Source organism: Bison bison, unplaced genomic scaffold, assembly GCF_000754665.1.
Source record: "Bison bison bison isolate TAMUID 2011002044 unplaced genomic scaffold, Bison_UMD1.0 scf7180017864486, whole genome shotgun sequence".
In the NCBI taxonomy this organism is placed as follows: domain Eukaryota; kingdom Metazoa; phylum Chordata; class Mammalia; order Artiodactyla; family Bovidae; genus Bison; species Bison bison.
The window spans coordinates 4,181,328-4,198,458 of NW_011495046.1; the positions used below are offsets into that span (position 1 = coordinate 4,181,328).

General features: G+C 41.7%; 1 protein-coding gene across 4 annotated transcripts in view; it reads right to left on the reverse strand.

Annotated features, from left to right (window-relative positions):
• Positions 1 to 8,490: 8,490 nt before the first annotated feature.
• Positions 8,491 to 17,131, reverse strand: part of BCL11A (B-cell CLL/lymphoma 11A (zinc finger protein)) — a 101,563-nt gene continuing 92,922 nt past the window's right edge. The window contains exons 6-7 of one of the 4 annotated variants that reach the window (XM_010862948.1): positions 17,035 to 17,131; positions 8,499 to 9,000 (exon numbers count right to left, since the gene is read on the reverse strand). The exon at positions 17,035 to 17,131 is cut by the window's right edge and continues 22 nt beyond it. In XM_010862948.1, the coding sequence (XP_010861250.1) occupies positions 8,909 to 9,000; positions 17,035 to 17,131 (189 nt within the window). In that variant the 3' untranslated portion in view covers positions 8,499 to 8,908. Of the gene's footprint in view, positions 9,001 to 13,313 lie in introns of those variants that run through there. The other 3 variants (XM_010862949.1, XM_010862946.1, XM_010862947.1) reach the window with 3 other exon arrangements.

Here is a 17,131-nt window from a genome sequence, read left to right on the forward strand (position 1 = left end):
GATCATGGCATCCGGTCCCATCACTTCATGGGAAATAGATGGGGAAACAGTGGAAACAGTGTCAGACTTTATTTTTTTTGGCTCCAAAATCACTGCAGATGGTGATTGCAGCCATGAAATTAAAAGACGCTTACCCCTTGGAAGGAAAGTTATGACCAACCTAGATAGCATATTCAAAAGCAGAGATGTTACTTTGCCAACAAAGGTCCATCTAGTACAGGCTATGGTTTTTCCTGTGGTCATGTATGGATGTGAGAGTTGGACTGTGAAGAAAGCTGAGCACCGAAGAATTGATGCTTTTGAATTGTGGTGTTGGAGAAGACTCTTGAAAGTCCCCTGGACTGCAAGCAGATCCAACCAGTCCATCCTAAAGGAGATCAGTCCTGGGTGTTCATTGGAAGAACTGATGCTGAAGCTGAAACTCCAATACTTTGGCCACCTCATGCGAAGAGCTGACTCATTGGAAAAGACTCTGATGCTGGGAGGGATTGGGGGCAGGAGGAGAAGGGGACGACAGAACATGAGATGGCTAGATGGCATCACTGACTCGATGGACATGAGTTTGAGTGAACTCCGGGAATTGGTGATGGAAGGGAGGCCTGGCGTGCTGCAGTTCATGGGGTCACAAAGAGTCAGACACGACTGAGCAACTGAACTGAACTGAAGCTTCAGTAAAACAGGAATAATAGTGGTAGCTGTCCCCACAAGGTGGTTATAAAGAAGACATAAGAACAAGAACGTGCATGGAAAACTCTTATCGTGGGACTTCCCTGGTTGTGCAGTGGTTAAGAATCCACCTTGCAGTGCAGGGTAAGCTGGTTCAGTCCCTGATTGGGGAACTAAGTTCCCACATGTCATGGAGCAAATAAGCCAGTGCACTACGACTAGAGAGCTCAAGTGCTGTAACTAATACCCAAGGCAGCCAAAGAAATCAATTAAATATTTTCATAAAAAAAGAAAACCCTCCTTGTTATTCCCAGAACATAGTAAATTCCCAATAAACATTAACTGGTATATCATTTCTACTTTGACCTATGTTTCGCTCTTTACCAGGCAAAATAGCTGAGGATAATAAGAGTTAGGTGTTCAATCAGACGTCACATTTTGGACATGGCCTGGCCTTCAGTCTCCAGGCACCAGAAAACGTGTGGTGCTTTGCAACCCTTGGTTAGATGCACAAAGTCTGTGGAAGAAGGCTGTCCTCCAAAGCTACCCTCCAGCAGAGTGAGGGGTAGAGAGGGACCTCCAACTTTAAGATGCACTAAAGTTATAAAACTCACCTGAGCATTGCAAATGCAACCATCTCCAAAATTTGAACATTTTAAAAACATGACAGCTTTAGAGTTCAAACAAAAATCATTACAGCTTTTTTTTTTCTGTGACATAAACTTATTTTAAAAATGGGTCTGCTAACCAAAGGCAAAGAAAAAAAGACTCTTAAGATGGACCGCAACCCCACATCCCACAGTCATCAAGACTGGTTGTCAGTACCCCTCATCCTATGTGGAGTCCAGAGTATTCGTACTGTTGTGAACGTTCTGTGCTGCTGGGTGAAAGGAGGTAGGAAGCAGGGTGTGTCCTTCCTTCTTTAGAGGAAGAAATAGGCCTTGAATGGGGTCAAGTACAGACGGAGGACACCAGGTGGGTGAGCAAGGCAAAGATAAAGCCAGGATTACAACCCAGAATTGCCAACTCAGAGACCAGCACTTTTCATCAGCCTGGATCAAAACTACCAGGAGTCCACCCTGATCCATCACCATGTCAGAAGGGAAAAAAAATGCACTCTGGACGTGGGCTTCCCCGGGGGCTTAGGGGTAAAGAATCCACCTGCAATGCAGGAGATAAAGGTTTGATCCCTGGGTCAGGAAGATCCCCTGGAGGAGGCGACCCCACTCCAGTATTCTTGCCTGCAGAATCCCATGAACAGAGGAGCCTGGAGGGCTACAGACCATGGGTTGCAAAGAGTTGGACACTCTGAAGCGACTGAGCACACGCACACACACACTGGAAGAAGCTGAAAAATGAAAAGAACTCCACATATAAGGCAAGGTGGCTACCAGCAAATCCATAAAAGGTGACCCCTTTAAAAGAAAACCTCTCGTGTTTCTGGGTTCTGAGCTTTGAGAGAGCTGTTGCTCCAAAGAGGAGTATTTGCGCTTTCATTTTTCCCCTTAGTGTAGGGAAGCCAGCAACAGGTAAAATCAGGCACTCTGAAAAAGAGCATGAGCAACAACACATCTTAGTACCAAAGGGAGAAAATTTTCAGTCACATCTCCCTAGGCTTGCTTTCTGTGTGCCTGAGAAGAGAGGACAAATCGCCAGGGAGAGAGGAGTAGAAGGGACAACAGAAGTTCCCGTTTTGCGTTACCATTTCAGGAAATTCAGGGAACTATCATCAAGGGAAAAAATCAGGCAAATTACTTCCTCTCAGACCATCCTCAACAGGGATATTTGATTTGCTGTTGCTCCGTGAGGCTTCCTGCCGTCCTGCTCCTATTTCAGGGATGGCTCTGCCCATGCAGGCTCTAACAGCTGCTGTGCACAGCAGTTGCAGTCCTATGGGTCTCGAGACATTCAAAGTCAACCCATGTCCATTCAAAGAAGTAAATGTGAATCAAAGGATGGCTGGCAAGAAAAGAAATGGCAGTAGAAGACCTGAACATAGCAGATCTAATAAAACGTTGAGACAGAATTTGTACATCTCCACACAGAGCCAGGAGGGCTTCCCAGGTGGCTCAGTGGGAAAGAATCTGCCTGCAATGCAAGAGACGTGGGTTTGATCCCTGGGTTAGAAAGATCCTCTGCAGAAGGAAATGGCAACCCATTTCAGTATTCTTGCCTGGAGAACCCCATGAACAGAAGAGCCTGGCAGGCTACAGTCCATGAATCCATGCCAAGTCGCTTCAGTTGTGTCCGACTCTTTGCGACCCTATGGACTAGAGGGGGACCCCGCCAGGCTCCTCTGCCCATGCGATTCTCCAGGCACAAATACTGGAGTGGGTTGCCATGACCTCCTCCAGGGGATCTTCCTGACCCAAGGATCAAACCTGCGTCTCTCATGTTTCCTGCAAGTGTATTCTTTACCACTAGAGCCATCTGGGAAGCCTAGGCCACAGTCCATGGGGTCGCAAAAGAGTTGGACATGACTTCGCAATAAACAACAAAAACAGAGCCAGGAACCCCTGATCAAAGTGGGCAGTGACTTAAGATTTCACTTTGCACAGAAAAAGACTGTGCAGCCTAAATAGCATTAGTAAGTGGAATAACCTTCACAACTCAGAGCTGTATACCATTTCAGTCAACCCTCCATGTAGTTCATTGCTCTCTCACCATCTTTGAACTCAAAATTAAATATCCCTAGTAACAGAATTCAGGTCATGCTATTGGCCATTTGAATTCTCTAACTGGATGCGACGAGGCCATGAAATGCAAATTAGGTGGGCGTTTCCCTTAAATCTTGCCTAGAGAATGGAACAGATTGTGAGATCTATTTAAGACATTTGAGATGAATTTGGTTTGGTGAGTAGCTTTTTTTTATGCCCTTTAAACTTTAAATGCTGTCTCCCAGCGATTCGTGGGTCCTAAGTTCATTTCTACCATCAGAGGGGTGGATTAAAGGAGGAGTCTTTCCAGGTAGTGACCTCAATGCGCCCTGTCATCAGGATGCCGTTTAGAAATCCTTGAAATATGGGACACACTTACATACTCCCCACTAGGACTGGCACCAAAACAAGCTTTTGATTTCATTCTTAAGTCCTTCTGTAATGCACACTTTTTCTGCCATTCCTGCTTCTGAATTTAGTAGGTCACAAGGGAAAGATTTGCAGCTTGAATTCCTTTGCACAGGAGCTGCAGGCTTGGGTTCCAATTCTGGCTCAGCCACTAACTGTGTGGTTTCAAGCTTGGCTCTCACTTTTTTCAAGCTGTGTGATCTTAGGTCCTTCACTTAATCTTTAGGCCTCTGTTGCCCTGGTCTGTAAAATGAATGATTGCTGTGGTTCCTTTTGAGCTTTAGTCTATTCTTGTCCTACCGAAGTTTTAGAATCACTGGGAAAATTGATACTGTCATGTCTGTAAAAGTGCCCTATGAAAGTCTGAAAGTGTTAGTCACTCAGTCGTGTCCCACTCTTTGCCACCCCATGGACTGTAGCCCCGCAAGGCTCCTCTGTTCATGGGATTCTCCAGGCAAGAATACTGGAGTGGATTGCCATGCCCTCCTCTAGGGGATCTTCCAGACCCAGGGATCGAACCCAGGTCTCCTGCAGTGCAAGCAGATCCTTTACCATCTGAGCCTCCAGGGAAGCCTAAAAGTGCTCTACAAATCTTAATTATTTCCTGGGAGTATTTTTTTTAATATAAAGCAAGGAGAAAGGTAATGTGATTTAACTATATATATTTCTTTTTTTAATGTATTTATTTATTTGACTGAGCTGGGTATTAGTTGCAGCACTTGGAATCTTCCTTGTGGTATGCAGGATCTTTTTAGATGCAGCATGTGGAATCCAGTTCCCCAACCAGGGATCAAACCTGGGCCCCCTGCACTGGGAGCACAGAGCCTTAGCCACTGGACCACCAGGCAGGGAAGTCCCAACAATAGATATCTTAATTTACACTAAGATAAGAAGGAAACGGAGAAGGCAATGGCACCCCACTGGCACCATGCCTGGAAAATCCCATGGACAGAGGAGCCTGGAAGGCTGCAGTCCATGGGGTTGCTGACCGTCGGACACAACTGAGCGACTTCACTTTCACTTTTCACTTTCATGCATTGAAGAAGGAAATGGCAACTCACTCCAGTGTTCTTGCCTGGAGAATCCCAGGGATGGCGGAGCCTGGTGGGCTGCCATCTATGGGGTCACAGAGAGTCGGACACAACTGAAGCGACTTAGCGACTTAGGAAGGAAAGGTCGGTCTAGTCAAGGCTATGGTTTTTCCAGTGGTCATGTATGGATGTGAGAGTCGGACTGTGAAGAAAGCTGAGTGCTGAAGAATTGATGCTTTTGAACTGTGGTGTTGGAGAAGATTCTTGAGAGTCCCTTGGACTGCAAGGAGATCCAACCAGTCCATTCTGAAGGAGATCAGCCCTGGGATTTCTTTGGAAGGAATGATGCTAAAGCTGAAACTCCAGTACTCTGGCCACCTCATGCGAAGGGTTGACTCATTGGGAAAGACTCTGATGCTGGGAGGGATTGGGCGCAGGAGGAGAAGGGGACCACAGAGGATGTGATGGCCGGCATCACTGACTCAATGGACGTGAGTCTGAGTGAATTCCAGGAGTTGGTGATGGACAAGGAGGCCTGGCGTGCTGCGATTCATGGGGTCGCAAAGAGTCGGACATGACTGAGCCACTGAACTGAACTGAACTGAGGAAGAGAAAGAATGACTGCTTCTGGATTGTGTTGGAATTGAGACATTTTTTAGCTTAATGTACCTCCGGAGAAGTGCAAACTGGAAAGTGCTAACTCTGCTAGGGAGTCAGAGAAAAGGAGCCTCACCTTACTGTTTCCCTGTTGATGAAGAACTCAGGATGGTCCTTGAAAGGTGTGCTTGAACACATGTGTTTTCTGAACTTCCAGCTGAACTCAATGAAATCTTCACAACCACTATGCAAATTCCTCAAATCTCTTCCCTCTCACTCCACCCAAAAAGGAGCCAATGTTGTGTGGCATGTAAAAAGAGAAACAACACCTACGAAACACTTCCATTCTGATCCACTCCACCTCTACTCTCTGGGGATACTAATCTATATAAGAACAAGAATTCTTCATAGGAATAAACATTAACACTGGGAAAAAACCTGCTAATATGAATAACCATCTTCACCATTCACCTCACTATCTAGCTTTCAAAAAAAAGAAAATCATGTCAGCACACAAAAAACTGGAAAGATATTTCTTACTGCTTGAAAGATGGGACTTTAATACAAATACTCTGGAAAACTCCAAGTAAAAATGCCCAGGATACATTTAGCTGAGGTCAGGGCACTCAGTTAGACCCCAGTAGGATCCAAGATTGCTCTTCTTCCCTAAGATTTTTCATTATCACCATTTTTGTTTATTTCTTTATCACCGGTTTTGATACAATCACTTTTTTCTCCAGCACCACCAACATTCAAATGGCCTGGTGCTGGGTGCTATAGAAGCTACTGAGTCTCCACCACCATGGACCCAGACAGCTAACAGAACTTTTTGTTTTGTGTGACAGTCTGGACAGACCACAGAATTAATGTTCATAGACCAGGCTTGGGAGGGTGAGAACAACGTCCGTTATTTGGGCCCTACCTTCCTGAGAACCCGGGACTGTGTCCTCTAGTCCATGCTCGGCGCATGCCTGGCAACCAATTAATCTCTCTGCAATTTGAAGTTTCCCTCTGGGGAGAGGGCACAGTAAGCACCCCGATCAGATTTGTCAGTCCCTTCAGCTGCTTCAACCATTCGTGGAGAATCGTGACCTTGGCATATCGCACAGGGAGATGTCTTCCCAAATCATCTGTCTTGCATGGGCTTTCAAAAGTTCTAGCCCCAGTGTACCACCATCATCTCACAATGAATTTCAAAAATGAATTTTTATTTTCTTTCAATGAAGGGTATGGGGGAAGATATGTGGAGTTTGGAGTTTGGGGTTGGTTTGTTTTCTGTTTGCTTCAACGAGGGCTCTTTCTTCTCCAAAAGGAGGACGAAGAAAAATATACACTTGACCCACTCCCTCTCCTCCCCCCAGTAATCCTACTTCTAGAGATACCGTTTATGTACACACTGACTCCAAGAATAAGAGGTAGAGGCAGAAACACACAGATCAGAAATTACAGTGTAGCAAGCACCAAGGCTGAAGTTGTCCCCAAATCCAGGATTGTTTGTTCTATTTCAGTCGGGTCTCCTTTGTGAAGCAGAGTTACCATTTCTAGGTATTGGCAAGGGGCTTAGCACATTCAGGGAAGATGCTGTCCCGGAATCCCTAATGGTCTGAGGTTTCAGTAACACAGAGGCAGAATGTGGGGCAGGGAATGTTCCTCCAAAAAATAACCCTTGTCTGGCGGTCCCATCTCACCTAGATGAGAGGAACTCTCAAAAACTCATCCAGGCCACCTCATCGACCAGAGATATTTGTCTTGCTTGCTCCAGGCTCCCCTCTGCAGTGAGCAGTCAGCTGTAGGAGAAGACATCTTTGTGTGCCCTTATAGTGGACATCCTCGATCTCTGAGTGAGAGCCATACGTGTGTGTGTTGGTGAACGTTTACGGCTTGTGTGCTAACATGGTAAGAGACAATCCTTTTGACCAGTCACAGAGTTCAGTGGAATTAAGCTGACAAGACACCAAAACACTGGCTTCTCTGCTCTCCTCAATGACATGGCATTGGGCAAGCCCTTAACATTGGTGAGCCTCAGTCTTCTCATCCACAAAGTGGAAGCCTTGAGATCTATTCCACTGAGGATCAGATGAAACAATGCACATGAAAGCCCCGTATCACGCATAAAGCAGCGCATGACTGTGAGGAGTCATTATTTATGATGAATAACCAGGAAAGAATCCAGATGCCAATTATTTTGCTGTCTTCTCACTAGGCTAGGTAACCTAGCCAGAGGGTGAGTGGGTAAGATTTTCCCCACTTGCGTTCACAGCCAATATGTAAATCTGCAACACACAGGTGTCTGAGTTATATTATTTATAAACCTGTTTTAATACGCTATATTGTCTCTAGTTCTCGTCTGGATCTCTAGGCAATAGAAAACGCCAAAGTGAGAAAAGTTCTTTGCAAATTAACTGAGCCAGAAGGAATTTTTATCACTCATTTGTAGACCTAACTTATTTGTGTCACTAATTTCTAAGGAACGGGGCGCTATCACAATGACAATAGTGTCTGATGTGGAACTCTTTCCTCCTATCATCTTTTCCCCTTATAAAATCTGCCCCAAATTTCCTGGTGTGAGTAATAAAGAAGTTTTATGTTTGTTTGTTTGTCTGCATTAAGATATATTTGCTGAAGCTTTGGGAACCTAAAATTAGAATATTTAATAAACAACTATTGATATTCATCACCTTCTTTGGGATTTACCACTAACCCAGTGACATTATCTTTCTTGAGCTAAATTAAAAGACAAACTCAAATCCTGCATAGTAGCCACCAAAAGCATATATTTGAAAAACAGAATTCAGTGTGCCATATTATGCATTATTTAATGGTATGCAAATTGTAAGTCAGACAGTTAGGAAAACTACACTTCAGCATTAATAAACAGCAACACTACTACTACATTAATTATGATATTGCTATGATTTATTCCCAAGTTTTGCATTTTGATTCTCCTTGAAAATTTATGCCATCTGATAAGCAGTAACCTATTTTCCCTCCTGCACCTCCTACCCATCCCTCAAATCTGTCCCTCCTTCTCACCCGATAGGTGTATGCAGGACATGGGTTCAGAAACACAGTTCTAAAGCAGCTGCATTGTCTTATAAGCATTCATAATTAAAGAACAAACAAACACCACCTAAAGCTCCAACATTTATTGTGTCAATGTTAAGCACACTTCTTAAAAGACAACATAGAATGTATAGAAACAAGGGGTTTGGGGAACTCATGCTCATTTCCACAAGACAGGGAATTGGGTTGGCTGGTCTCAGAGGGGCCGGGATGGCTCTCAGAGCAGCGGTGGTCCACAGACCCTCTCTAGGGGACTGATTCACTGTTCCAATGTGGGTCTGTTTTTTTGTTTTTACTTTTTATTAAAAAATATAAATAAAATGACACTGCAGGCCCAGGCAGGAAGGACACTGCAGGACTCTGTCTTCGCACAACGGCTTCTTGGAGGCTACTGTCAGAAAACATCACAAACTAGCAGGATGACAGACCACGCAGATGTCGGCTGGGCGGCTCGCGTCCACCCCGCCCCTGGGGGTTCAAATTTTCTCAGAACTTAAGGGTTCTCGAGCTTCCATCCGAAAACTGCCACACATCTTGAGCTCTCTGGGCACTACGCCGAATGGGGGTGTGTGAAGAACCTAGAAAGAGGTTGGAGACAGAGGAGGGAGGAAAAAAAAAAAAAATACAGGTGTGACTTGGCCCAGTGATTTTCTGTTCTCTAACTAGCTTTTTAAAAATTACAACTTAAACACAGGTTGAGCCACCGGCATCTTAAGCATGATTTAAACCTGAATCTCCCCACCTCCCCCAGATCTCTGACCTCTGAGTTCTTTCCCACACCTCTCTCCCCTTCTCCCCCAAAGGACCCAGACCCCCTCCCCATCCCAGGATAGTCCTAATAAGCTGGGGACACACCTGGAAGGAACACTTGCCCTTATGACTGAGCAAACTGAGTAGGAAACAGTCCTTTGGTTGAGGAGAACAGGGGAGGGGGGAGGGAGGGGGACATTTCCTTAAAATAATAATAAAATTATAAAGAAACAAAAAAATAAAAATTGATGTAAAAGCAGCACAACGAAAACATGAAATGTTATCAAGTTCAACGTCAAAGCAGCCAACGATTTACAAGAGGCGAACAAATCTCTGAAGAGGAAACCAGAACTCAAAACAGTTGTTCCCAAATGGCACCAAAAACTGCCTGTAGTTTCTTTCAAACATGCAGTTTTCTTTTCTTTTTTTTCTTTTTGTGAGGGGGCAAGGCAGTGATGGAGGGAAGAAGGGAGTGGTTATTTTCCTTCGGGGCTCCTCCCTTGCTGTGTACATTGACTTGAAGCAGCAGAACTGGGAGTCCGGATGTGGGATGTGCCGAGGAAGAGGGCTACCACTGTGGCATTCCAGGCTTCGTTGCCATGGCGACCCGAAGCAGGGGCCTGGGGCCTCCTCTCCCCTGACTTGGCGCCGCAGGAGGCCCCAGGGTCTGGAGCTCGGCTGCTTTCCGAAAACCCCCCCTGAGCGTGGAGACCTGAGCTGAGGGGCCTGCTGTATCCAGGTGGGCTCTGGGGAATCCCCATTCCGGGCCCAGCCCTAAGTCACTGTCGTTGAAGCTCCTTTGGCTGATACCCTCTTCAAGCCACTTTGTCAGCCTGTTACCGATATTTAAAATCCTAACAGACAAAGTAGATAGCTAGCATGGGCATGCACCACGTCCACCATTATTTAAAAACACAGCCCCCACCATGGGTTTGGGGGCCCTGCTTTAGAGGACAGACCTTGGGGAAATGGCTTAATTTGCCTTTTCTGCCATCTTGTAAAGACCTGATAAATGCTCCCTTTATCACTTTACAGAAAGGAAAAACAGTATTTGGATCAACCATTGAGTTGCGTTCGGCCAAGTTTAGGTTCTTGACTACAATAACCCATGCGAACTGTATTGGTCTCCTTTCCCACGTGAAAGGGAGGAATTGATCGCCTCCCATGATCATGAATGACACTGGGAAATAGAGAGAGAGAGAGAAACAGGCCCATCCCCCTAAAGGCTGATTCATTGGCCATGTGTTTTACTAAATGAAACAGTGGCCTAATGGGATAACAAGATGACAGCAAGCAAAAGTGCAGACCCAACAACCCATGTCTACCATTTGTAGCTAAAGCAGCCCTGGAGTAAATGTACATCATCCCAATTCCATCTATGTGTTCTGATGTTCATGTCCCTAAAAAGGGGTTCATTTATTTTTATTGGGAAAGTGGCAGGGCCTCAGAAGACAGGAAAATTTGCTAAGTGGCTAACGCCTTTTGAAAGCTAACAATCGTTAAAAATCTAACAATCTGTTAAAAAACATTTTTTTCCAAGCAGGTTTAAAGAGCACTGCCAATCCCATCCTTATACCAGCAAAAGTCCCACAATTTTTTTTTCTTTTTAAATGGGAAGTCTGGGGGGTGGGGAGAGAAAAAAAAAAAGAGTATAGGATGTGAACATTCTTGAAAACACCAGGCCCAGGGACAATGGAGGAACAAATCATAATGAAGAACACACGATTACAAAACATTCATAGGAAATCATGGAGCAGGGGAGTGGTTTAAAAAATGAAAATTCTGAATTTCCTCCCTCACTCTCTGCGAGTAAAGTGTTTGAAGCAGGACAAGGTGGGGCCTGAGGCTTCTCAACTCCTTTTCAGGAAGGCCTGACATATCCCAGTACCTTTTAACAAACTTTTAGTGTCTGTGAACAAACCATCTCATTTCCTTATTTCCCCAAATGAAATGGTATCTAACCCCCACCACCACTTCCTTTCAAGTTCTCACTTCCAGCATTATGAATATATACAGGATGAACTTATTGCATATACAGAAATGGTATTTAAATAAACATTTCTATCACAGAATGCCCTGGGAAAAAACTCGGCTACTTTACACTTCCTGCCAGTGCTGGTACAAATGAAGAACCAATCTTACTTCTTAGCAACCTTTAAAATATGTCCATCTCACTCTTTCTGTAAGTCCTAAACAGAGAGAGGACTGTATGTGGTTTGCGGATAAAGGTACTACATGTAAGGCAGAGTGTCTCGGTTAAAATCTGTGAGACATAGTTATTTACTGTACTCCTATTTATTGTTTTCAAAATGAAGATAAAAGAGAACATTTTAAGCACCAGGCATTCAAGTATGTAGAGAACATTGCATTCAACACATCAGGGGTGTCACATAAATGTAACTTGAGAATCCTGAAATGTGTTCATCCTTATTATTTCTTTGTTTTAAAAAACTTTATCATGAATTCATCTACTGTTGGAAATGTTTTTTATTATTTAAATTAAGCTTTTTAATTTTAGTGTTCCGGATGCAAGATGTCATTTATAAGCTATCTTCTTGTTGCCTAGGTTTTCAGGCTTCTATTATTCACACAGCTTCAGGAATAATATTTTATAGGAGGGTTTCAATAACTCAGGAGATTGAGAACCCTGAAGAACCTGTCTCCCAATAAATTTATTTAACTTTGGGATTATGTAAATCAAACATAATTTGTGATTTATCACCAAATGTTTGCACCCCTCCCCAGTCCCCGTTTGATTTAAGGAATTTGAGCATACAAGCATAGAGTATCCACCATTAATTCTGTCTGTCAGGATGCAAAACCTCATTACACTAAGAGCATCATATACGGAGAAATTAAAATGAATACTGTATATAAAACCTTCGCAGCTGTACTCACAGCTCCTAATAAAGCAGTGATAGGAACACACAGCAGTTTTATGGACATTTAATATGGTGAAGCAGAAGTCACCATATCTGAAGCTGGCATGGCACTGAAGACTATTTCTCTATGTCTTGAACAGCATTCTGGTTGCGCTGGTGAAGTAAACTTGTCTAAAACACATATATCTCCCCTCACTTCACTGCCAACTATCACCTTCTGCAAGTACCCCCTCATGCCACCCCAGCTCCTCTACTATACTCTCCCAAATCATCTCTTACCGGATTCTTCTCTGCCTCTCTGCTTTCCACCCAATCTGACTTTTAAAAGAGTACACCTACTTTCTCTGTATTTTAGAAGGATAAAACTATTCTTGCCTCAGACAAAAGGCATTCCGTGAAAAGGCCACCTCACAAGGCACCAGGGCATAAGAACTGAGCAACAGAAATGCTACCACAAGACAACAGAATGGCTTTTGTTTTGGTTTTTACAAAAATAAGAACAATGTCGTATCCATTCATCTACACTGGGAACAGGGAGACAGTATCACAGAGGTACGTGTGTAGATGCTGCAACATGCAGTATTTGTAAAAATGACAACACAGATTTCTAAGGAGGGGCTTTTAAGACAGACCTAACTTGCTTTTCAAAGATGTTGTTTCATTTTATGTCTGTTGGTAGGCCAAAAGATAACTAAAGGGTATCCCCACTCTCATTTGCTATCAGTCAAAAAGACTCTGTAAAAACAGCTAAAACATCTGTCCCATCTAGGGTTCCTTAGGCTCTTAGAATCACAGAGCAGACCCTCATGTATCTCAGGAAATCAGTGGCTGATTCCACACATTTGGCTAAAACTGGCTAAACTCCTAAACTCCTAGCTACTGCTTTCTTTTTCTCTCTCTCTTTTTTTACCTGATGCTTTCATTTCTGGATTTTTAGATTTGAGGGGTGGGGTTATTTTGGGTATGAGGAAAGACTCTTACTCAGAAAGAAAAGAGCTGATTAAAAAAACAAAAAAACAAAAAAACACCTTTTTTACATTATGTTCTACCATAGGGCAGGTTGGGAGAATAGAAAAGAACTTTCAGACAAGAACAGCAAAAAAAATCCAGAGGGAATAAAAGTTTAAGATGCTATTACCAGAAAGTTTTTCATTTATATCTGAATGGATTACTGCTAAGAGATGGAGGGAAAGTTTTTAACATCAGACTGAAAACACTTTCCATTTCTTGAAAATTATTCTAGAACTATAAAGTCTAAAAACTATTTCCATGGCTTGAGATATGTCTATTTTAATATAGTAAGTACTTTATGTTCCTTTAGGGTATAATACACGCATCAAAATGCCCATAGAAATAATCCTGAAAAAGACTGACTGGCCTTCTCTTAAAACCTGTTATTTTCTTGAAAGTAATTTACAGAGTGTGTCAAATGAGGACACAAGAAGCTTACATTGTGTACTTTAATTTTTTTATTTTTTTCAATAAAGGGACAAAATGGGTGTATGAACAGGTTAATGCAGACAACTGCCAAAAAAACACAGACAGTGGTTTTTCCAATAGAACTTAACAAAGACCAGAAACAAATACAATAAAAAGCCAGGTTGTAATGACCTTTGGTCATCCAAATAAAAAAAAAATAAAAACAAAGAAAAATAAAAGATCAAATTAAGTGCCTCTGTTTTGAACAGGGCACATAAGCAATAATAAATAGTGACTCCCATAGTAAAAGATAAAATTTCAAGTTACGACAAACAGCTTTCATTACAGGAATAGAAAAGGCCAATAACAAAATATTCTGCATTGCCATTTACAAAAAAGTATTGACTAAAGCGGGCTTTCTCTTTAATATGCTTTGCATATGAAATTCTTTCCAATCTAAATATAAAGCACCATTTAGTTTTTGGCAATGAAAAAAACTGCAAAACATTGGTTTTTTTTTTTTTTCCTTTTTTTTTTCTTTCTTTCTTTTACTGCATATGAAGGTAAGATGCTGGAATGTAGGGTGAGAGAAGGAAAGGGACAAAAAGCACACTACATAACAAACCAACGTTATTAGCTTGCAGTACTGCATACAGTATGGCCGCAGGAAAAAGGAACAAAAAGGATATGTACAACCCCTATGACAGCCATCCGTGTGACATTCTAGCAGGCTCCCCCAAACCGCCATTATATGGCTTTTCATCTGTACAATGTCACACTTTTTTGTTTCTCTCTCTTTTTTTTTTGAAGCATACAAATAATTTGCACTATATTATCCTGCCAAATTAAAAAAATATACTGTGGCAGCCTGTCTTTTTTTTTTTTCCACTACCAAAAAAGGTACATTGATACCTTTTAAGAGAACAAGCAACAGTTAAAAATACAAGCTTCAATATAAATACTATAGTGCCTAACACTAGATGAACATTTAATTCAAATACCATTCTAGAAATACAGAAAAAAGACCATAAATGTGTTTTAGCATAGGAATCAACATGAGTGTGCATTTTCCTATATTTAAGTACTATATAATCTTAAACCTTTCCCCAATGTATGTTTTTTTTTTTTTACAACCTGAAGAGCGGTGTGTATCCAAGGCATAGAATTTCCACTACCATTTTTAAATGGATAACAAGTCTTGTAACACCACCAAGACAATGGAACCCTAAAATGCAGTTCCCCCCTAAACATAATGAAGTGTTTTTTTAAAAAAATTTTTTCTTAACATTTATATTTAAAAAAGTTTTGTACAAAAAAATCCTTGCACTGTAGAAGCGAAAGCAATCATTCATCTCTATGGTAAGTGTATTCTGTTTTCCATTCACAGCGCTTGCAATGTTGAGTCCGAGTAAGTAAGCTCATTAGTCAAGTAAATGGCTGGCAAAGTTTTTTTTTAGTTTTTTTTTAAAAAATGCTCATCAATGAGATTGTGTTCAAATTATTTTTTTCAGCATTCTTGCAACTTTTCCCTTAAGCATAGACCTGTAAACTGGGAAAATTGTACAGTGCACTTAATTGTCCTATCTGAGCAGGTTTATTTTATACTCAACCTCTGTATCTCTGATTAGAGAAAAGATACAGATATTACAGGCAGAGTCAAGTGCTATTTGAACACCAACTCGGGCAGATGCTAGCTTAATAAAAAGAAAGGAAAAGAAAAGAAAAAATTAAAAAAATAAAATAAAAACAATGAATCCTCTTCCATGTTAACACAAATAGCACACAGTGTATGGAAAAGAAATGAAGTACAACTTTTAGGGAGCACAGACATATATCCTGCTACTCTTAAAATTCTTTTTCTTCTTTTTTAAGAATGTCACATTTAAACACAAGTCTTAAGAATTCATAGTTAATCATCATTGTATCAATATTAGCTTATACACCTGTTCTAGTTTAAAATGGCAAAGAGTACCATGTTGTGCTAATAAATCACATATTTTTCCCCCTCTGTTACCCTCTGTCAAACCTTATTGTCAGTCTCTTCTTTTTAACATGCTATTCGAGGTCCTAACGTTTATTGTTCGATTGTCCATTTGACAACCAAGTAGGTCTGGATCTATTTCTTCTGGTGCCAGAACTTTTCTTCAAAAGTCATTATTTAAAACAAGTTATCTTCATAAAATGAATTCCTTACTAATGTATTTAATCATGTTTCAGGGCCTTTGCACGTTGCACATTCAATTTAATCATCAGTTAAAAAAAATAAAACTTTGGGCAAAAGAGCCCACTTCTTTTAAGCTCTCACCAGGAGCGAAATAGCTTTTATACTGGTATAATCAGTTTTGCTTACAAGATTAAACGAAAGGGAAAATGATGATTAACTAGGACAACGGGTCATATTTTTAGGTAGCCATTGTTGTGAGAAATACAATATAGAATTATACTCTAGGTCCTAAGGTTTATTACCTCACCCAATGCTGATTTAAGCTACAAGTTTATAACAAGTAGAAAGAACCATCAACGTGGTTGTAATAGATCCAAGGCACTCATATTTTAAAACCAAATGATAGAATAAACTTTTTTCTGTTAGTTTGTCAATTCAAGGCCTTTTCTTCCTCTCCAATTGATAATATTTAACCCTTTAGAGACAGACGTTTACTGTGTAGATTTTCTTTCAGTGCCATCTATTCTGTCTATAGAGGGTTAATCCAAAGACTGTTTTTCCTCCTCACGTTATAAAAGAAAACTGTACATGATATGTATTACAGAATGTATGCAGCATGGTCTTTTTCTCTCTCTCTCTCTTTTTCTCTCAGAACGGAACTGGAAACAGCAACGGTGTTTTCTCAGCAACGAATCGGGGACAATTTAAAATAGCCGTAACATACCATACATGCTGTCTAAGTTTAAAAAAGAAAAAAAAGAAAAAAAAAAAAACATACACAACATGTAAATTATTGCACAAGAGAAAGGCTCAAAGTTTGCGTAAAATGCAATAGTATTGCCCCATACAGATCATGCATTCAAACGGTGAGAACATAAAGGAAAAAAAGAAAAAGAAAAAAAGAAAAGAAAAAAAAAAACAAAAAAACAGGTGTGCTGGTGACAAGCACTCTCATTTTCTTAGCTTCCGTTACTTCTGTTTGTTTGTTTGTTTAAATCACATGGGACTAGAAAAAAATCCTACAGGTTGTGGGGCTGGAGGGCGATGGGGAAGGGGGGCGGGGAATGGTGAAAAAAGGAGGTGGCAGGTGGGAGTGAGGGAGGGGGTATTCATATACCTCTATTCAGTTTTTATATCATTATTCAACACTCGATCACTGTGCCATTTTTTCATGTGTTTCTCCAGAGTACTGTACACGCTAAAAGGCATCTTACAAATTTCACATTTGTAAACGTCCTTCCCCACCTGGCCATGCGTTTTCATGTGCCTGGTGAGCTTGCTACTCTGGGCACAGGCATAGTTGCACAGCTCGCATTTATAAGGCCTTTCGCCCGTGTGGCTTCTCCTGTGGACAGTGAGATTGCTACAGTTCTTGAAGACTTTCCCACAGTACTCACAAGTGTCGCTGCGTCTGCCCTCTTTTGAGCTGGGCCTGCCCGGGCCCGGACCACTAATATGGGGCGTGCTCCCTCCACTTCCCGTGCCGCTGCGCCC